General features: G+C 38.1%; 1 protein-coding gene across 3 annotated transcripts in view; it reads right to left on the reverse strand.

Annotated features, from left to right (window-relative positions):
• The window catches only part of NEBL (nebulette), a 269878-nt gene that overhangs the window by 169907 nt on the left and 77369 nt on the right, over nucleotides 1-22602 (reverse strand). For all 3 annotated transcript variants that reach the window (XM_076331669.1, XM_076331666.1, XM_076331668.1), the window contains exon 3: nucleotides 21910-21994. In XM_076331669.1, the coding sequence (XP_076187784.1) occupies nucleotides 21910-21994 (85 nt within the window). The remainder of the gene's footprint in view (nucleotides 1-21909; nucleotides 21995-22602) is intronic.

Raw genomic sequence — 22602 nt, forward strand, 5'->3', positions numbered from 1 at the left:
CTGACAGCATTGTCTGATGGTTTTTGTTGCATTCTCAATTTGTGCCCTTTGAACAGTGCTATCGGGAACTGCAATACAAAAATTAATATATATCTATCAATATCAGGAATATATTTTTATTGCCTGATTTTATTGCTTCTTTCAAAAATTCAAAAATAAACCTTTTTAAAGCATAAATTTGAGCAATCTCCCTTCAAACTAAACAGCTCCAAAAATTTTACATAACCAGTAACAGAAAAATACACACCTACAACATAAGTGCTAGGAGAGCTTGTATCCTATTTGAGCTTTAAAATTAGACACTCTTACTACTGTTTAAACACCAATACATTTCAACCCAAAATGGCCCTGACGAGTATCTGCTAAATTCAAGAAACGCTTGGCTAACAGCAACTAAACAGTATCACAAACAGCACTTTCATTGTTAGATAGTGCTTATCAGATATTTTTAACACAGTAGAAGAATAATAAGACAATTGTCCTCATTTTAGAGATCACAGAACTAACACATGAGGAGAAACTAAGCACCCCAGTTACCAGAGCAGTGAGGAGCTGACCTTAGAAAATCTTGATCCATATTAAGTGTGTTGTTCCCTGAATTATATTTCCTTTTCAGTTGTGAGAATGTAATTTCTTTCAAAATCCTCTGGAATCTATGTAATGGCATTTTATGTATTTATTACATTTCAGCTCTGTTCAGAAAATCATTTTTAAAAAACAAAAATCTCCAAACCAACAGCCCTTGTTTCCATGAAGAATCATGGCAAAGCAGGTTGGAAATCATCTGGTCCAACCTTCTGTTGAAAGCATGGCCTTGGACCAGGTTACCCAGGGCCCTGTCAAGCCGAATCTTGAATTCTTCCAGCAAGGGAAATTTCACCACTTCTCTGGGCAACCTATTCCAACGGTTAATTGTTCACATGGTGAAGATGTTTTTTCTTATACCCAAGACAGAATTTCTCCTGAAGCAACTATTCTCATTGCCTCTTCTACCACCATGCAACCTTGTAAAGAGAGGACCTCCACCTTGTCTGTAGCTATCTTTTTAGTTATTGGAAGATTGTGATTAGATTTCCCCTTAGCCTTCTCTTCTCCAGGCTGAGAAAACCCAGTTCCGTCAATCCTACTTCAGATGTCAAGTTCTCCAACCCTTTAATCTTTGTGGCTGTACTGGGATCTGGCTGGGATGGAGTTATTTTTCTTTATAGCAGCTGGTATGGTGCTGTGTTTTAGATCTGTGACCAAAACAACGCTGATAACACATTAGTATCTTAGCTGTTGCTGAACAGTGTTTGCACAGCATCAAGGCCTTCTGTTTCTCATTCTGCACCCCCAGTTAATAGATTGGGGGTGTGCAAGAGGTTAGGAGGGGACACAGCCAGGCAGATGACCCAATCTAACCAAAGAGATATTCCATGCCATTTAATGTCACGCTCAGCGATAAATCGGAGAGGAGGGGTGTTTAGGTAGGTTAGCCATCTTTTGTTCGGGAACTGGCTGGGCATCATCTACCCATGGGAGGTGGTAAGTTATTGCTTTGGTATCACTTGTTTTGCTTTCTTTCTTTCTTCCACTACTCCTTTCCATATTAAACTATTTTTATCTCAACCAACAAGTTTTCTTGCTTTTACTCTTCCTTTTCTCTTCCCCCATCCCCCCGGGAATGGAGTAGGTGGGGGGAACTGAGTCCGCATGCTGCTTAGCTGCCTAGCAGGGTTAATCTACAACAGTGGCCTTATACTGAACCCTCTCCAAGAAATAGTCCAACTATCTTCCAGCACTCACCAACAAGCTCAAATTTTGCAGGGAACGCTTTACACCACTTCACGACCTCTGCCCAAATCAAAGGCCTTCTGCATTAGCTCCGGTATTATAAAACTACGCAAACACATACAAGACAATCACATATAACGTCGTATTAAAGCAATTATCCTTATTTTCTAGGCTGCTGTTGTAACAACAACAGTCTGCCATATAGCCTATTAGCACATTATGGGCCAAGTTTTCTTAATAAACCATATAATCTGATCCATATTGGCAGGCCGAGAGTCAGCATAGCCCGTACTGTTTGGCTGCAGCTAAATTTGCATCCCAAGCTATACAGATGGAATGCTTGCATAGGGAAACTCATTCGTAATATTTCTTCCTAAGCACATAAACAGCATTTGGATACAGCCATCATCTTTCCCGAGCACAAGTGTTCCCCTACACAGGCCATTTAAAAAAAATGCTGACCAGTATATAAACAGTTACAGAATGCTCTGCAGAGAACATACTGTCATAAGATCCATCACAGAATTTTTCCTACACCATTTTCAGCTTCTATGATAGCTCAGAAGTGCGACTAAATTTAATGGATTTGTTCTAGGTGTTCAACAAAAGCAAATTTTAATTGCTAAATAACCAATGTTTATTCTCAACCTTGCTTATCCTGAAGTGATATGTGGGCTTCACATTTGCCAAATCAGAAAAAAAAAGTCATATTCAGTAGAATTGTATAAATTCTTCTTCAGCTTCAATTCTTTGCTCTTCTGTCAAAAAAAAAAAAAAAAAAAGGCATTATTAATTTGGTATAGCTCCTTTCTACTCTACAGAGAGATGGTTGGGAAGATTGCAGAGAGCAACAGCAGTGAGTGCAGAGTATTTGTTTTAAGACATCACCTATCCCAAGCATAATACCTGATTTTATGAAAAAAAAATGACACTGGCTTTCATGTACTAGTTATCTTAGTACTGTCTTTTTACTTCTAATTAACCAAATCCAGGGGCCAACTTGTATCAAAATTATGGAATGAGACCATTAAAACAGAGTTCTTAGTGGAATTGGTTTGGATTTTTTATTTTTGAATGACGACCTTAGGGCAGAATATGCTTTTCAAAAAGCTATTACATGACTTAGAAGACTAAGTCTCAAAAAGCAACTTAATCATTTGAGTCCCTAGGACTGATTTAAATATTTAGGTGTTCTAGTTGTAATGAAAATAAATTGGGCTTAGGCATTTAAGGGAAATGACTCTTTGGTTTGGAAGTCAGAATGTAAAGGAGTAGGGATAAAAGAAAACCTTATCTTATGTTTCATTCCTCATAACTTCAAGGTTACCAAACATCATTTTTATTCCAGTAGAAGTTCTTCCACCACCAAAAAGAACAGCTGGTAGAATACAAGCAAAGAAACACAATCTTTATTACTTTCCCACTTTCACTTTTCGTAAATTTACATCATATAAAATGAATACCTTAAGGCATTTGGATCCCGCAGCTTAGAGACAGTTTCCTATAACCAGGTGTCTCAACAGAAAAGTAAAAGGTAGCCTAAGCTGAAAAGCAGGTCATCTAAATAGATTGTCATAGTCTTGCCATTAGGTCATAGACTGCATATTTGGCTGCTCTGCATACAGCGTTTCACCTTCCTATCTGTAAGCTGGCACTCTGGAAAGTTACAGGCATCCAGGCTTTAATCAGTTTGTGTTACTGTGACTGGAGAGAGTCCAGTAAAAGCAATTCAGATACCACCTTGGACTGGATGGAGAGAAGCCTTGGAAAGATGCACAGCTATTAAAGAGCATCACTGCGAAGCTAAAGTTGCAAAGGAATCGTTTTGGCTTTGGAGATAAATTTAACTCATTTCAGAAGTGGAAGTTTCCCAAAGACAGGCAGAGGGTGAGAACACAGGAAGTCCTCCTACTTCCGATTTACTGTTGTTATCTTCAAAAGTAGTAGAAAACAATGAAAAGATGGTGCCTGAAACTAGGCAACAGAAGTCTAATAAACTTTGGTGCTAGGTGGTTTCAATTGTTTCTCACCAAGTCTCACATCAGGTGCAAAAACATGAGAAAAAATTATAGCTGAACATGAAAAGATTGCCATTATTTGGTGTTCAGATGAGGGAGACAGAGATGGTACAGAAATCCCAGGTGTGCCAAAATAGCCTTTTGCCTCTTAATGATTAGGTTTGCAAGTGACACCTAACTTTTTGGCAACAGCCAGGAGTTATGTAGCATATGCTCACGAGGGGCTTTAAGATTTTACTGGGATCTGGACAGTGATCATGCCAAAAGCAATGGGTAGAGCTAGTATAAAGGCTGTGGGCAAGAAGGCAGCCTGCTTTCTAGGGGCTACCGGACCAAGTCTAAGAGAAAACTGGATGGGCAGGAAACACGGGGTTAGCTCTGGCACTATAAACAGGATCGGAGGGGAAGCCTTCTGAAAGAAAGATTTGGACTGGGCTTGTAATGCAGCCACACACGGGAACTGTCAGCAAAACTACTTTCATGGAGGAAAAGGTAAAAGGGGCATTTTGAAAATACAGCAGTCAGTGATCTTTCACTTGCACTGGATTTTGAGAAGGGCTGTTTTTTCCGGCTTCTCAGCCCCTTGCAACAGCTCAAAAGGATCAAAGCAAGATGCTGTGCTGGCTCCAGCAGCCACAGGGACAATTGCAGCTGCTTCAAAAGAGGAGAAACTTAAGTTATATTAGAATGTAAGGAGGTCTCTAAAGGCCTCATTGAACTCTACTAGAAAACAGGAGAATGGTATTCAAGAAGCATTATATGACTTTAGACCTCAGTAGAAAAAATATCCACTATAGGATAGTAATCTTTACACAGTTAACAAAGGGTAAACTTCAGCATAAGAAAGATTCTGTCCTCAAATCCATGTACAGGTGAGTTATTGGCAGTGTAATAATAATGTGGCATTATTGGATAAGGTTCAGCACGTTACTCTACAGTTTGTAAAAAGTGCTTGTTTTCATTTGCACTAATTCACAAAATTCAGTAATTGGCAATAGGTTGTTCCCAACATTAGTGCAAATTAGCAAGGTTCCACTTAATTGTCTTTAATTACTGGACTGGAAAAGATGATCATGTACGTTGAGAGATAATTAGTTAAGTGGGTATTAACTGGTTTTTTGTGTGTGAAAATCTCCAATCATTCAACTAGACACTGACTCAGGCATTTCCTTTCGAGATAGATGTTCCCAATGAACCCCATTAGCTCCCCAAAGCTGCACAGTAACAGCTGGAAATCAGTGTAGGCAACACTCAAAGAAAAATGGGCTCAAACAGGAGCAGCTATTCCCTCCTGAATTGGACTGCCTCATACTAATTGAGAACAACTTCACTGGGCTGACAGAGCCTGTAGTTCCAACATGATAAAAATGATGTTTACAGTCCCCAGGGGTACTGAATAGAAGTCTGCCTTCATGCATAGGAAACATATTAGCAATTGCATCAGTTGTGAAAAACAGCTGCCTGACCACCCCCTACACAGACCAAAAATACTGGACAGGGGCTGTTAGTTCAGAAAGAATAAGAACAGCCACACAGTCAAATAGAAAATATGCACAAATGACCAGCACTGGACTGAGCGGCATACGAGCAGGCAATGCTATGGTAACAGAAATCAGATTTAATTGAAAGCGAGGTAAGAAAGAACTAGGGCAATAACCTCTGGTTTTCAACAGCATACATTCCTACGATAATTGAAATATACACAAAGCAAACACCCTTAAGATGTAATATGCTTCAGTAATTTATTTCCAAATCAGGGTCAGGACAGTTGCTAGTATTTGTTTCATTTCTGCTGCAAAGAACACATGCCTCAAAGAAGAAAAACCTGGTAAGTAAAGGAAGATAAAATTGATATAAACAAATTGTAAGTCACATCTTTCTTTCTGATCTGCTCTTTCAAATCAAATATCAAACAGGAAATACTTTTTCCCAACCTTTCCTTTCCTAGGTGAAATATCTGTCTTTTCCCTTAGACAGACAACATCTCCCCATCACTGTTGTAGCTCGTTACCAAGGTATTAACAACAGCCAGCTATTCAACCATTTACATAGAGAACATGAATCAGCCTGGTAAGCACAATGAACCTCAGCCATCAATTCAGTACAGAAACAGAGTTTGCAGATGAATAATTCACTGCTGTCATCCCAACGATTACAAAAAGGAAATGGTCTGTTTATTTGTAAAGCAACATTATTGATAAATGTCCAGTTTAACCCTGGGATTATATTTGCTAACTGTTTTCCCCTCAGAGTATTATTCCAGTGTAAAACTACTTTTTTTTCCCCTTACAAAACCAGTATTTACCATTTAATAGCCAACTGGCACAACAAAGACTATTTATTTGACTTCGTTGTTACTGTATTTCTGAGACACTTGTAATTACATCAGCATACAACTGGAAAAAAAAAGTCTCTAGTAAACCAAATATCCTCCAATACAAAGAAGTTCCTATCCGATATTTTTATTTTGGCCACTTAACTATGATTCCAAGTGAAGGCATTTGCAGTCAATTTATTTACAGACCCAATGTCTGCATTGCTCAATACAGCCTCATAGACAGATATCCAAGATTTTTAAGTACTGCTGTTTAACTACTCAGCTTAGCTGAGGACCCATGCTATAGCAGCAGCTATACTGCATCCAGTTCCCAAGCAGCTATAGATGACTGCACCATGCGGAGGAAGTTCCTGCTGTGACTTTACACTGTCAGCTCGTTTCAGCAAAGGAATATTTTCCTTTGATTTCAGTAAAATTCCAAGTTCTAATTCCCATCATCAGTGATGCACCCAAAGTTTTGAAGCACGGGGAAATGAATGAAAAATTAAAACCACATTATTTTTAAATAAAATGTGAGTTTCCTTCAGCATATGTTAGAAACAAATCTATTACTGAAACACTCCATTCTAGTCAAAAAACTTCTCTGTTTTAACTGCATCAGAGGCAAGATTTATAGATACTAAAAATAACTCATGGACTAACATCTTTCAGGCTTACATGATTTACAAAGTCAAAGAAAAATTTGCTAAGAATGAGCTAAATGATCTTATTTACTTTATATTGTAATTATTAAAAGTGGAGAAAACTAACTTTCATTTAATATGCTTGACTGAGTCCTACAAGTTCTATTTGCCAGACTATTATTACTCCCGTTGCTAGTGCTTTGTCTCAAAACTAAATTTTCCATAACAACGCATATAGATGACCTTAAAATTAAATGAATATTAAAGAAATTTAATTTCCATGCTGAAAACACTGCAGTTCCCATTGACAGCAAAAGCTGTCATTCTCCAATGCCCAAAAACCACTTTTAACTAATTTGGGAGACAAAGGAAATCATTGAGATAAAAGCATTTTGCACAAGTTGAGGACCTGGTTCACTGTGTTTAAGGAGGAACTCTTAATGATGTTGCTTTGAGGTTTGTTCACTGGAAGAGAGAACTTAACTGTCTGAAAAATTTATTTCTCTCTATTTCTATTGGACATAAGAAGTGAGAGAGGAGAAGGTGGCTGGAAGCCGTTAGTATACAGAGTGAGTGGAAAATAGCTAAGCCTTCCTGGTCTCTTGAACAGAGTTGAGTAAAATGTTTCCATAAATATTTTCTAACAAAAATTAAAAAAAAAAAAAATGCGGAGGAGAGGTTATCTGAAAACTCAGAAACATTTTATGTGTCAACTTTAATTCTTAATATTTTTTCACTTGAATTTTTTTCCTATTTGTATTTAAAAAGTTAAGTACTCAAATTCTAAAAGCATTTTTTCAACTTTTGAACTTCCACTGTTTTCAATTTCTGGGCCAATATTTTGGGGAAAAAAATCCATTCAAAACAGTGTTTTGAATTTGTCATTTCTAGCATATAAAAAAAATTAGTCATTCACAAATCAGCCTTTCAATCAACCAGACAAATCTGGAATAAGTGATCCAGTGATTACTTGCCAGTATATATATATTTTTATATATATATATATATATATATATATATTACATGGCAATATATATATATTGCCACCAATATATCTACAGATATACCTAATCTTTTCTTTATCTTAGCCTACATCTTCTTCCTGATTGTCTGGGTAGTCACATTTAAAATCAACACTTTGTGCTTTGGTAATATTGGGCTCTGTAACACTGCTGCAGTAGATCTTAAATACTTCTGCCCATTTAAAGCTTACAAAAGCATACAAAAATCCATTCAGAGTCATAATCAGAAAATTAAACAAACTGGTTTCTCAGAAGGGTAATAAAATAAAAATTTTAACCACTAGAATTGTTCACTATTGACAAAACAAAAAAATCATATTCCTGTATTCTTTGTACATATGATCTAGAGGTTCTTCTTTCATCAGGGAGATATAAAACCCAAATGGCTCCAGAGAGCTCAATAACAACATTAATGAAGTCCCCAATGTACATAAACTCTTAACTAGTAAAACACAATTTTCTTGAAAGTAGACAGAAGTAATGAATCAGAAACACTTAAATGCTCCAGGAATTGATGCTTATGTCAAATCACTTGCCATTAAACAAAGTCTAACAAAAAATTAAATAGAGAAGCCTGTTAAGAACATTTATAAACATCCATTCCTCGACTCACCAGAAGCAGATGGGACTTCCCTCAGAAAGAGGGAGTGTCCAGATTGCGCATTTCTGCGCATCCTATGCTTCTATTTAAAATAAATACCTTCAATACCTATGGTCACCAGGAAGTATCTGCCCATCCTTTCTGAACAGAAGGAAGCAGCAAAGGTAAAACATTAACCAAGAGTTTTCGGTGAGCCCCCTCACCATGTTTCCAGGAACAAGAACGTTCTATAGGGTGCTATAAAATAAGATGACCAGCATAACTTTCCACAACTTGCTGGTTCAGGATAGCAGATGTGCTTTTCACTAGACTTCTGATGTGCCCTGTCTCCAGTCTTTTTTTCTTACATTTGACTCCAGTCCCCTGCAAAGCCAAATTTGGTCTGGTTATCATGTCATTCAGTATTCAAACACTGCCTGCTATGTAACAAGACATTGGATTCTACCCTATTTTAGAAGTCTTTATCCGAGACAGCCATATACCACTTCATTCATAGTTAATGGGCAGAAACAGGCATTTTTACGGGCACTGTTCATACAACCTATTTTCAGATGTTCTGATCCATCCAGGTCATATTACATCCCAGATGCCAGAAGACTACCGCCCTGCGGCTTCAGCATCTACAAAAAAGGAGGGAACTTTAAAAGTTTTCACCTACTAACTTAATCCATCATCAATACATGTGCATTTGTAACTATAACTCATTCAGAGCACAGGGGTGACAGAGCTGCAATCTGGAGGAACAGCTCTCAGCACAGCCGGGTGCTCTGCTTAGCACAGCTCTCCATGTGCTGAAAGCTTCCCTAATGTCTGACTACCTGAACTTAGGCTCTACCTTAAGCACAGTATTTTACCATTGGTCCTCCCTTATTGCCTGCTCTCCCCATCCCCTCCACTTCTCCACTCAGCAGCTGCTGACCCATTGAGTCTCTGGTGCTGTGCCCTGCTGACAACCTTCCAGGGCGGCAGCTCCATTTTTCATTGGTATCACTCATTTCAAAATATTCCAACTCCTGCATGCTCAGTTCACGTATTATCACAAGAACCTGGCAGCCCAGACTGCAAAGTAGAACGAAGACAAAGTAAAAGCAAAGGCCAAAAGCAAGAGCTGGGCTTAAGGCTGTAAGATGGGATGAGAGATTGGAACAGGATGGAATTTAACTGAAGGAGTGAGTTAAATTTAAAAGGATAGAAAAGGAAGAGTAGCTTCTGTTGCAGTAGCTAATGGAGACAGCAGCAGCAGTATCACAAGGCTCCAGTGCTCATTTTATTCCATCAGGAGTGACCACAGGCTCAGGCTGGTAGCAAAGGCCACCATGTTCACAAGGCATGGTACTAACAACGTTAAGGGTAAACAGGCCAATGGTGTAGCAGAAAACCACTAGTCAAGTCAAATACACCATTATTTGATTGTTTGATTGTCCTCTTATACAGTGATCAAAACATTCTCCTTTGATCAAAGCAAGCCATGTATCCCACTTCTCGTTTATCTCAAACGGTGCTGTACCATGTGCTCGACCTGCCTCTGCAATGCGTGCTCACATTCCAGCCTTATCATCCAGGCACTGGAGCATCCCGTCCTCAACACACTTATCTCTATTACTCCCTTCTTGACAGGGCTGAGCAAATCAGACCATTCTTCTGACCTTGTTTCCACATCTACGTTTATATCAACAATTCATTTACTGATAATTATATTATGCTATTAAAAGTTATCTTTTATTGCAAAAATGAGCACAGCTCTTGATAAGTGGTAGCTTCACTCACATTTGCATCTTTTCTTCTAAAGCTTTAAAGCAATTTATCTACACTTCCTGAAAAAAATTTAAAACAAGAAATTTATGCTTAATTTTACCCAGTAAAATTATTTTCTTTCAAGTGAAGTTCAACTACTTTTAATTCATAAGAGATTAAAAATTAATATACTAAATGTAGATATATTTATATAGAAATGTTTAAATTTTAAATAAAACAGAACTGAACTGTAAGTTTCTATAAATACAAAATATTTACATTTTGGTCACTGATATCAAATTAGTATTTTTAATTTGGGTTTCTGATTTGATTATTCAGTGCCAAAGGACAAGAAGAGGCAGTAGGCAACAGCTTTTGGGTTTTTTTCTTTTTTTCATTAAAACAGCTTATGTATGTTGCCCTTCAAAATTTACAGTCTAGTAAGCTACTGGAAAAAAATAAAACTGTGCTCCAGGCAGATTCTAACATTAAATCTTTGCCAAAAAAAAAGTGTTTCCACCAAATATCTTCAAAGCTCTAACATTTGGTGCAATGAAAGCATTTAGTATTTTCTTCCATTCACTTTGCTTTGGGCAAGGTTAAACATTATACTAATCCTATGCTTCTTCCTTTCTCTTTCTTTCCTGACCCTTTCACTTGAAAGCCCATCAACGTAATCTCCTGCAAGCATAGCACTACCTGACAAACTATCACCCCGAATAGACCTCAATCCATCCTGTGAGGCAGCAGTTACAAGAAATCATTGAACTCTGAATGGTCCCTGCACCATCTGAGAATAAATCAGGAGGACAATATATTTCTTGGATCTAAAACAGCCCCATCAATAAGTAACCTAAGCATCAGGAAAATGACCAACTAAAATGCTGACGAACACTCATGGCCTTTTATTGGGGTCAAGGGGTAGGACTGCCCAGGAACCCTCCTGCCTTTCTTCTTCTTCCAAATACTCTGAAAGGCCTAATACCGTGCTATTTCTGATTCATGTGTTGTTTTGGCCTTGCACCACCAGGCAAGCCAAGGCCGGTTTCTCCTTTCTCCTTCTCACAGTCACACTCAGCGTATTACAAGTGCTCTCTGCACCATGAGCAGACAGCTCAGACTACAGATGGTCAGAAATTATCAAGAACTGAAAAACAAAGTCAAAGAGAGAGACAGGCAGAGAGAAACATCCACAAAGCTTCAAAGTGCCTCTTGCTGGAGCAGACAAAGCCATTCTGCAGCTATGCAAAATCCAGAAGCCAGCGTACTACGTTTTGTTGGAGGTTGAGATTTTGTTTATTCAGTTTTTAATTTCTCCACTAAGGCTAAAGCTCTCTTTTTGCTGTTTCATTTGCTTAAAGCTTCTATTTTGTAAGACTTCCAATTAAGAGAATGTGACACTCTCACCGGGCTTGGATTCCTCCTATTAAGCAGCTTTGCTGGTCGTTTTGTTAAGGCCACCTCCAGAACAAATGCTGGCTGAAAACAGAATTAATAATGGATTTAAAGGGTACTACTCAGTTGCCAACGCACACAGTGGGGACAGCTGTTTTACACAAAGCAAAGATACGCATCTGGATGGACTTTTTTGTTACACTCGAAAAAAAGCCAAAAAGGTAAAGAAATACAGGCACTCTCAACCGTTATATAGAAATCTTTAACAATTTAAAATACTTTAGCAGATACAAGTAACTGCTAAACAAAATGCATACTTATAAAGGCTCTTCAGAAGCAGACTTACATCACAGTTAATCACATGGGAGAAGTCTGTAGGTAAATCAATATTTTCCTTTTTTTCAATATAGATCTAAAGCATGCATGCATTCTATGGAAAAAATAACTGCATCAAATAAAAAGAAATATAATCATGCTCATAGAAATTCTGTTCTCTAATTCTACACTCCCATGACAATAGAAATATGCAACAAGTTTATGGCATGCCAGGCAGAAATATTTAACTATGGGACAAACTAACTATGGATTTGAGGCAATTTCCAGAGGTATGTTAGGGTAGGATTTGATGTCTCAATCTATTAGTAAACACAAATATATGTTAAAACTTTCCTTTGAAAGGGAACCATGGATATCTGCAAATCAACACAACACTGCGAGCAACGATCACTCTCAAGAATTCCTTGAAGTAGAAAAACTGACATGTTGAGCTTGTAGGATCAGCAGGAAAAAAACCTAATGTCTAAAGAGTAAAAGTGGCTCAACCTTGTGGAATAAAACTTTACAACAGGATAAGGACCAAATTTAAAACATTTTCAAAGAACCAATACAATTAGGAGAAATATAGTCATTTATCATATTCTTTCAACACGTTAATATAAGGCCATGAGAATAAGGACAAGAAAAAATGAAGAGAAAAATTAACCTTGCCTCTAGAAATTCTCAGTCCAGAACCTCTAAAGTTTGTTAAGAAATTGCCACAGATGAACATAAAAATTGGTTTCATTATAACAAGATGGATGACTAGCTTCACTCCTTGGTAAGAAACAGGTCAGTACTTCTGAAAAGATAAGAGCTTAAAATGAGGAACTAAATGGAAGCCATTAATTGTCACAATGTGAAATGCCAAATGGGTTAATCCAATGCTTTGATGTACGAAGCATTCATTGTTATAATCTCACATTGGAAAAGAAAATGTTGAGCTTTTACTTTGGATGAAAGGCTATTAACAAAAATACTCATATGCCACTTTCAAATTATTAAATATGCCAGCCACTACAATTTGTTGGGAAAAAAAGACATAATTTATCCCTGCCATTACACAAATGGAAGTCTAAGCCAAAGACTAAGAACTTCCTAGAGGAAGACACTGGCAACATCAAGAAAATAAAACAAGTTCCCCTAATTCAGTGCATAGACTAAAAACATTTTCCTGAAAATTCCTTTTTTAAATCCCAGGGTGAATACGTAAAGGCATGCTCCTTAGCTGTCCTTCCTTTTAATGCTGACATTACCAATACTCCACACTGGATCAGACTAGTCACCCATCGAGTCAAGTTTCCTCTTGCTGATCACAGTAAGTACAAAGTGTTTCGGGAAAAAACGGCAATGTCAGCAATAGGAAGCAAGACTACATGGACCTCTTTTGATTAAACATGGCACTCTCCAAAAGATGCAGATCTGAAGCCCAGAAAGGAAAGAAAGAGTGATGTCATCTCATCTTCTGGCTTTGACAGACTTCCTCAGTACAAATACTCTGCTAAATAGGAGAGGGCAAGGGTATGAACTCAGTACTGGCACCTCAGTACCCCACATGGCAGAGCGTGTTCCCCAGCTCTGCTGTACTGCCATGCCCAAGGCAAGACCAAGCACAGCTCAGTGCCTACTCCAGTCAAGGGAGCACTCCTGAAAGGCGGCGTGGACACGCCTGCACCAGTTTTGCTCCCTTTGACCTGACCAGCCATTCCACACAACCAAGAGGACACTGACCCTGCAAATTCCCCATGTGCCATCAGGTTTCACAGACGCTCGATTTCATGCTTCACAAGTGCCACTCTGACAGGCTGGTATGCAGCCCTCGCACTATCTCAAACACTAGAAACCGGAAAAATATATATATCCATTATAGGGGGAGCAGCCATACACAGTGTGGACATAAGCCAGTACACACTACTTGTCTTTGGGGTCAGGAATTTCTTCCTGGCCCTCTTGTACTTAGCAGTACAGATACATCCTTGGCATCTCATTTGCAGTCCCTGGATGCCTCACTTCCTATGATAATTGTTCTGTTCTCGTTCTTCATCTTAAATTCTCTACAGCTGAATGCATTTTTCTTTCATGTGGGTTTAAATGCCATGCTGTAATGCAACAAAAACATAACTAACAAGAATCACAGCATCCAATTTCTTGCAAGATTTTTTTAAATCTTAAAAATTAAGATGTTATCAGAATTTCTAAGTTAGTACTTTTATCAATTGTTCCTCTAAAAAGTTATAGACATTTCAATACTAGTGCTGATGCAGTTAAGAATTCCACAACTCAACTTACAAGTAACAGCTACAAATTCTGTAGCTCTCTTCTGTCCCCTTTCTATTACTGCTGGTTGTACAAGTAAAGGTGGTCTGAATCACCTTCAATTTTATTGATCCTAAGATTTTCTATTAAGGATGTCCTACTTGCTGTACATTGATTCGATGTCATAAAAAAGTCTATAAAAATTGGTTTGCTCAATAAGTACTCTATTTAATAATCATCATCACTCTGCCCTCATCCTACCACAAAAATTACCTATATTTCATGTAAATGTATTACCCCTTCACTTTTTACAGTTAAAAGTTATGTGCATCTGAAATAGACAAGTGAAAGAGAAAACGTACAATTTTGGTTTTTTTCTTCATCAACATATGCTAGAAAAATGGATCTCATTATATTCATATATTTTGCATCCTACTTCTGAGTCTTGGCACTGGGAGAGGTGATTTTTCTCCTGTGAGTGTGTATTTTATAGACTTCATAATTTTTTGGCCAGCAGGAACAGTTTGCGCTCCTTGCTTCGGAGTCTCTGCAGATGCTATTGTGCTTCCTTAAATGTAGGTCAGTTCTGGTTTTCCCCTACCAAATTACATCAGGTTTTCAAATCACTATGGGTATTAACAACAGGTCAAGCACCAATGCAAAAAAAATGCTGGCACTTTTACTTTTGTATCATCAAATCAACAGTGAAAAGCTGAAAAGTTAGATAGGTGGACATTTTCCATAGCTGCTCACATGCAAGTCTGTCTAAAGTTTCCTCTGAATGTTGGGCAAGTATTCATCTTTGCTTTGCAATGTGCTCCTTCCATCATCATCTTTGCAGATTTTTTTGCAGAGAAATGAAGGAGTAGTACAAAAAGAATGGTCTGAAGCAGTTGCTTTGCTCAGGCACTGAAACCTGTAATTGTGCCCTTAGATATAAATGCAGATACACATAATAACATAGGTTCAGAAAAATGGAAAGAAGGTACTGCTTTTATCTACACAGCTTAACCTACTGATTTTCAAGGCATGATCTGGCCCAAAAAGAAAATAGGGGAAAGAACAGTTAACATCACAAGAAAAAATAGTTATTTCTATAAACAAGTAAAAACAAAAAAAATACTACTATCCCAACCCCTTTATACAAGTAACTTTTGTTACACTGATGACTACATTACCACTGGAAGTTACTTTAAAATTCTGTATAATTATACAGGCCAATGATATCAGATAAAAAAAAGAAATTTAAAAAAATGTGGGATATGCAGCCAGTACCAGGATCAGATTTAAGACTTAAGTCTTAACAACTTAAAGCTAAAGTAAACCATTCTTCTTTTCTATTTCAAAAAGTAGTCCATAATCATATTTTATATCCCAGCAGAAGATTTGTATTCCTGAAATCAAAGAATTTCAGGATACTACAAATGTGTCAGTAACACAAAAATAAGTCAATGTATTCCACAGAGAAACTCCCTCTCTGCATCCCAATCTGTTTATCAACTATTACAGTACTACACACTGTTTGCTGTCTTTGCTTCATGTTCTGGTGTCTCCTGACCACAGGGTTACAACTTGTTTATCTCCACGTGCTGGTCCAGCCTCTGTGACAGCGAGGAGTAGCAGACAGGAAAGGAGAGGAAGCACTACTGTCACATCCTGAATCTTACAGCCTGCCTAGTAACTGCAGGAAGGAAAAAAAAAACAGAAACAGTGTAGATATGTGGTGGCACAGTAACAGGAGCCAGTCCAGTGCAGACAGGATATAGACAGAATCCCTCACGTACTCAGCAAGGTAACAATCAGAAGAGGTGACAACCACTTTCACAGAAGACTGAAATCCATTCTGCCTCCTGCACTCCTCTCGAGCTTTGTATTATTCACATCAAGAATGATTTTTATGCCTTTGACTCATGCAGATAAAACAAGTCATTTCAATAGTCTTCAGAGGGGAAGAAGGAACAAACCATGAGTGGAAAAAAATCACATTTAGTAGGTAAGCATGATTTACAAAATGCTACTGTGCAGGGGCTCACAGGGGAGCAAGGGATAACTTCCTGCAGGCAGTCTGGGTTTACTCTAATGCACAAACCCAATGAACTACTCCATGACTTCTCACTCACAAGTAATAGCAAGAAGACAACTCAGAAGCCTGCACTCTTCGCTCTCTCACCCCTCTCTTGATACACATACGGTGGATTGGGTTCAGATCCTTGGACAACTGGAGAGAGGAGCAGATACATAATCAGTGCCTGATGGCTATCTGGAAAAATCCCATCTTTAAATTCTGTTCCAGGGTCCTCTGGCACAACTTACAAAATCACCCGTAAAGCTATAACCAGGCCTCTCTGCTTGCTATCCCATATTTCTTCCTCATTTCCTCAGCTGAAGGAGGATATTTTTATCTTTGCCTCTAGCTCCAAGGACTTTTCTCCATGACCTCTCCAATGAGCTCACTCAGGGTACCCCAGGAAATCCATTAAATGTCTGCTTTAGTAATCCATCCAGCATTTCATTCTCCTGTAGCATTCACTGTGGGAGTTCATTGCAAAGACTTCATAAAAGCAGAGCATATAAACTGAAAAAGCTTTTTAACAAATCAAGAAAACCAGCTAATAATCTGCCTGGAAGTTTGCTAACACATACTCTTGGAACAGAGAGGCAAAGAGAAGGTGGCAAGAAAGAAGACAGAAATGGTCAAGAGGAACCTGGGGAAGGACAGGACAGAGAGGAATCACAGAATATGAGAACAGCTGAAGTTGGAGGCGAACTCTGGAGATCATCTAGTGCATCCCCCTACTTGAAACACAGTCAACTACAGCAGATTGCTCAGGACTGTGCCCAGCCCTCTTCTGAAAATCTTCAAGGATGGACACTTCACAACCTCTCCTGGCAACCTGTGCCAGTGTTCAGTCACCCTCACACTAGAAAAGTTTTTCCCTACATAACGGAATTTTCTGTACTTCAGTTTACACCCATCATCTCTTGCGCTTTCACAGGTAACTGCTACGCAGAGTCTGTCTTTTCTTCAACCTGAACCGAGAGGAGTATGGCCATCCTATAGGCAAACATCTGACCATAAGGATTTTTTGATCCCTTTTCTGAGGTTCACTCTCTTCCAAATGCTCAATATTACTGTGATTATCCTGGTGAGAGTTGGCAGATAAAGATACAAACACAAGCAACTCCTGAGAAAGTAAGGACTCTTAAAATATTAGACTATTAGGATAATAGCCTAATTCAGTCTCCTAAGGAAAGATGGTAATTCTTGAAAATCAAGATTTTATGAACTCTATTTAACAAGAAAAACTGCAAGTATGTTTCTGCCTACAGAAAAATACCCCATACACTTTCAGTTATCCAAGCTGCTGCAAGAGAAGTACACGAAAAGTATTTTCTCCCATATGAAAAGGAGCACTGGGAGTTTCCAAGGATAGCAGCCTCAGGCTGTGTCACCAGAGATTAGGACAAGAAGGCAGTAGGACGATACCCGTGATTTTGTATCAAGTTCCCCAAGGCTTACCGGACAGTAGATTTCCTCAGAAAGTGCTGGAGTATGAGAACCCACCTTAAACATCAGCCCTCACTTTGATCCGACACTAATATCCTTCCTGCCAAGAACTGCTGCAGCACATCTCTGTTTCTTTCTGCAAGTTCAACTGGAATTGCTACTTTTGATCTACAAAGCATTGCCACAGACAAGAACTAAAGGCCACAGAGCAATTTACATAGTTACAAAGTTAGAGAGATCAGTAGCTAAGGTACATGAAGGCAATTCCCAAGTAAACACAGTCGAGATGAAGGTATCAGTAACTTCTGTAGTTGAGCTCATCTAGGAGAAGCAAGTGCATGTGGAAAGTATCCATTGTATGCTATGGAGTAAGGGAATGCCCTAACCCCCAACAAAGACAGGGATTTTTCATCAGAGGCGCAAGAAAAATCTTGTTCAAGACACTGGATACCTGTCTATACTCTTTATTTAGAGGATGAAATACCTTAAAACTCTTTTTCCTTCAGTCAGGAGGCACACTGAACTGGGGAGTTTTCCAGAATGGGAAATCAAACTTACAGCCTCTCCTAAAATGCATTTGTGTCTCCTTCAAACTACACAGTTGAATGAAAGCCCATGGAAGCAAACGGCTAAAAGAGGGAAAAGCTCTGAAATTATATTGTATAGAAGGAGAACGTTCTCCAGAAGGCTTTTAAATGTTGCCCTTTGACTTCTTAACAACATAATTTTTCAAGTGTTCTAAAGAGCAATCCATTTTCTATTGACTCCTCCAGAAAACAGTGTTTTGGTTTTGTTTGTTTTGCTGTTGTCATGTTATGTCAACGTGACAGCCTGGCACCTGATGCTGACCATAATGGATTCTTGATAGAGGACCCAGCACTTCAACTTAAAAAACTGTCAATTGCTGCTTAAATGAAAAGCAAAACAACGATTTTACAAAAACATGTCTTTCAGCTTATACAATATTTAATGGTGTTTCCTTCACCAATTGCTCCTGCTTTGCTGAGTAAGATAAACAGTAGTTCTAAAGCTATGGATTTTGAAAAGACGCTTGGAGTCCTGCAGTTAAACACAGGGTTGTGCCTCTTCAGAACTAAAAGCATTAAAGATGTTTACTTAGAAACTAGAAAGCAGCTATTACTGTAGAAAAGCATTTCTCCTTACTCAGAAGTTAACATAATTTTTTACATTATCTAACACAGGATTTGTTCAATCCCAAATTGTCACTGCATTGGCAGGAGGCTCAAGAAGCTCTGATGAATACTGGAAGGTAGTAATAATGTGATTCTACCCAGCCAAGTTTGGTTTCATGTGAAAGGCTTTTCTTGAACCATGTACACACTTTTTTCTACTGCACAGCACTGAAACAGGATGAGACCTGAATAATGGCAAATTATGTATCATGTATTTGTTTTAATTGGGAGTCTTGCAACTTTCTCTGAAAAGATAGGACAATGGACTAGATGGCCAATAGGGCTGATTCAGGATGGCAATTTCTCTGTCCTTACACTCTTCAAAATATTACAGAAATTATTCAGAATTTATAGTTTTATTTTATGACAAGATTTAAATTGGATTATAAGAAGTCCCTGGAATCTTTATTTCAGCATTAAAACAAACTTGCAGGCTAGGCTTCTTTACACAGTCTTGATGTGAATCAACACCATGGAAGCAAATGATGATCAGAAACTTTATGGCCTTTCTTCCAAGTAGGTAAATTTGTGCCCTTACAATTTAGAACTATAGTTGCATCGACTGCAAATCTTTTACTGCCTAATAACCTTGAAAAAAAGGCACATTGTACAACTTAAGGGTTTCTCTCCATTTCCAAGTTTTGAGTAGATCCTTATCTAATGTTTTATGCCAGTGCATTGCGAACAGTTGCAGCAAGTTTATACATAAGCAAACTCCAAGCTTCTCATTGATACTGCTTACCCAGTCCTAGAATACTAAGTCCTCTGTTTACAAATAGAGAACAATACCAGAACAAGTTTCCTTACACTTCCAAAGTGTCATGTCAGCATGTTTCAAATAGGTTAGGGAAAGCCATTTCTCTGATAGGCTCTAGAAATAGACCATGCTCCTTGGGTTAGTCAACATTCAGCCAAGACAGACAATTCATACAGGTGAGTTTGGAACGTGTGAGCTAAACTGGAGATGTACTAAGCCCATCATGTACTGGGGGCATAAACCAGAAATTATTTCAGTACTTACTACATTAGTCTTAACTCAAACTGATGCCTACCAGTTGACCTCTACAGCTCCCTGACAATTCTCAACAGCCCCTAGTCTCTCAGAAGTATTATCACAATAACCATGGAGAAAGTAGACTGCTTTAAGACAAGGTATGTTTTCTAAATGAGATTCCGATCTGTCTGGACTTCATACAGTTGTCCTCTCTAAACACCCCAACAGGATTCCTCCCATCCATACTTTTCTTAACCACCTTCAAACAAGCTCTCCAGTTAAAGCCTACCTGCCTACAGAAATCAGTCCCATTAAAATCTTTTGCCAGTACTTTAAAAAGTACGGCTTTGGAGGCTTCCCTGAGGGCCTTTTAGATTGAGGCTCACGATTCACATGAGAGTTAAGATACAGAATTGTGAGCACAAGGTTTGAAATCTTTGTCTCAGCTTTTTTCACCATGGGCTTCCAAGGCAGGTGACATAGCTGTGAGGAAGTCAGCCAGCTTCTCTTCCACTCTGCCCATCACCGGAAAGCTGTCACCAAATTAGACTCATGTAGCTGAATCCTTATAAAGTCCCAGAGGGCAAATTCACCCATGGTCTAACCGATATCCTGGGGATAAGCAGACAGAGGTAGCCATAGGCAAAGCATACATCTGATTGCTTTAAGTTTTGGTCTCAGATTTGTATATATCCATGTGCGCGTAGGTGTGTGTGCAGATACACAAGACAATCCAGTGAAAAACTGACAGAAAGAGGAGTAAAATTTTATTATTCTCCTAAATCCCAACATTTTCTATCAAACCACTAAAAAAATAGTGGGTTCAAAGGTTATATTCTTTTAAACAGACCTGTAAAAAGTATAGTTTACAAGTTCCTCTGAGCTCTGTGATAGTGGTAACTATGGTACACAGAACCACTGAACTACAAGAAAATGAAGCAACTCCGCTCTAATGTCCACTGAAGTCAAGAGGAGATGTACATTCCACAAACTCTCCTCTTTCCAGACGGCAGAATCTCAGCATGAAAGAATTTCTCTAAGTTTTGTAATCAGTAACTGTAATGGCAAAAGGTAAAGAATTTTAAAAAAAATTGTATCATGCTAAATATCTGTGCTAGCATTTCTCTTTAGCACTCCTTTGATTTTACCTATTAACCTACAGAGGTTCCCAAACAAGAAAGCTCTTGTTGCCTACTGTCTGTTTTCCACTACACGTTTTTATTACATTAATTGACAATGATAATTATCAATTTATAATGAGAGATTGCAACTAAATCCAGACTAAAACCACAATAGTAAAAAAAAAAAACCCAAAAAAAACTTTCACACAATAAAATGCAATCAAATATTATCAATTGTCTCACACAGCCAGGCCAACTTCCAGTGTTGCATAAAATCAAATAGGAAAGTGATATTGGGGGGGGGGGTTGTCCAGCTATTAAGGAATTAATATCAATAAGAACTGCATGTTATGGACTACTGAGTAACAACAGTAAACAAACATCATGTTTGGGTCACATAAGTCTTCATTGCTATTTTCTTCTTTTTTTTCCCCCCCTTTTCTTTTTACATTTTAATCTCAATGTATTTCTTATTAACCTACATAAGTTTTGATTGATAACATATTTATCACAACTGGCTTACAGACTGCTCCATATATGACTTCACAGAGGACATAACAGATCCATAAACTGATCATTCAGTCAGTTCAGCGTTGACAAGTATTAAAGGCTTCTAAATGTTTGCTAATGACAAATTAATTGTTTGCTAATCACACAGCTATTTTATGATTAAGTTTGATGCAAGCTAACAATGACAGTTTGTCTAAGGCAAATGAACACTCTGGGGTGAGCTATAACATTTCAAACATTAAAAACTACTTAGATACTTCATATACTGTTGAAAATGAAGGATTTCAGTGATGTCAATGGACTTACAATAGTATGATAACTAGTGTAAGTGAAATCAGAAATAAAACCCTGAGTTTTGCAGTGTTATACCAACCTACAAATTTTTTTACAATTAAATTAGTGTGCTACTACATATCAGTACAAAGAAATACTAATACTCCTTAGAAAAACTATAGAGAAGTGGACTGACAGTCTAATACTAATGAGACAAAAGAATTATTTGATTTACCTGACTTTGCAATTCACTTTGTTGCTTCAGGCGAAGATTTTCTGGGGTATCAGCCACTGTAGTGAAGGACTGCTTTGGGTAATGTCTAGAAGAAGAAGCACAAAGCCAAACAGTAAATATTTACATGTGCTAGAAAGTCAAATGCATCCCAGCACTCTTTCCTACAGTGTACAGAACTCTTTCGTCGTTTACTGGGTTTGCCTTAGAAGTATCTACTCTAAAAATATTGTGTCAGTCACGCCTTGCAGAAACAACATGAACGGGTTCCTGTAATGAGTCTAAATCCCACCCATTCATCCTGCCCACTGACTGCAAAGACTGACTGGCCAAAATTTGTTTCCAATAGAGTGAACAAAACTATGTTTAACTGCATTGTCTTGGTATAGTCATGTGCTGAATAAAGACTAAACTAAAATGCCTTGAAATAGAAGTGTTTTACAGAAACTGAAAAGTTACATCAATGAGTACAGCTGGAGTACCATGGTGCCTTAAATCATTAGTGCAGAAACCAGAAGGATCAAGGCAGGTACATTCCAGGTACAGAAAGGTCAAATGCTTTAATGGTAAATGTGTTGATACAGTGCTGTAATATCCAGTACCAAAGGCTGTAGTGGCTCAGAACTGCAATCTATCAGGCATCTCTCTTTTCATTTGAAATTTTACACCTTTACAATATGTTCCTACTGTTTGCTT

This window comes from Aptenodytes patagonicus, chromosome 2 (genome assembly GCF_965638725.1).
Source record: "Aptenodytes patagonicus chromosome 2, bAptPat1.pri.cur, whole genome shotgun sequence".
Taxonomy (NCBI): Eukaryota; Metazoa; Chordata; class Aves; order Sphenisciformes; family Spheniscidae; genus Aptenodytes; species Aptenodytes patagonicus.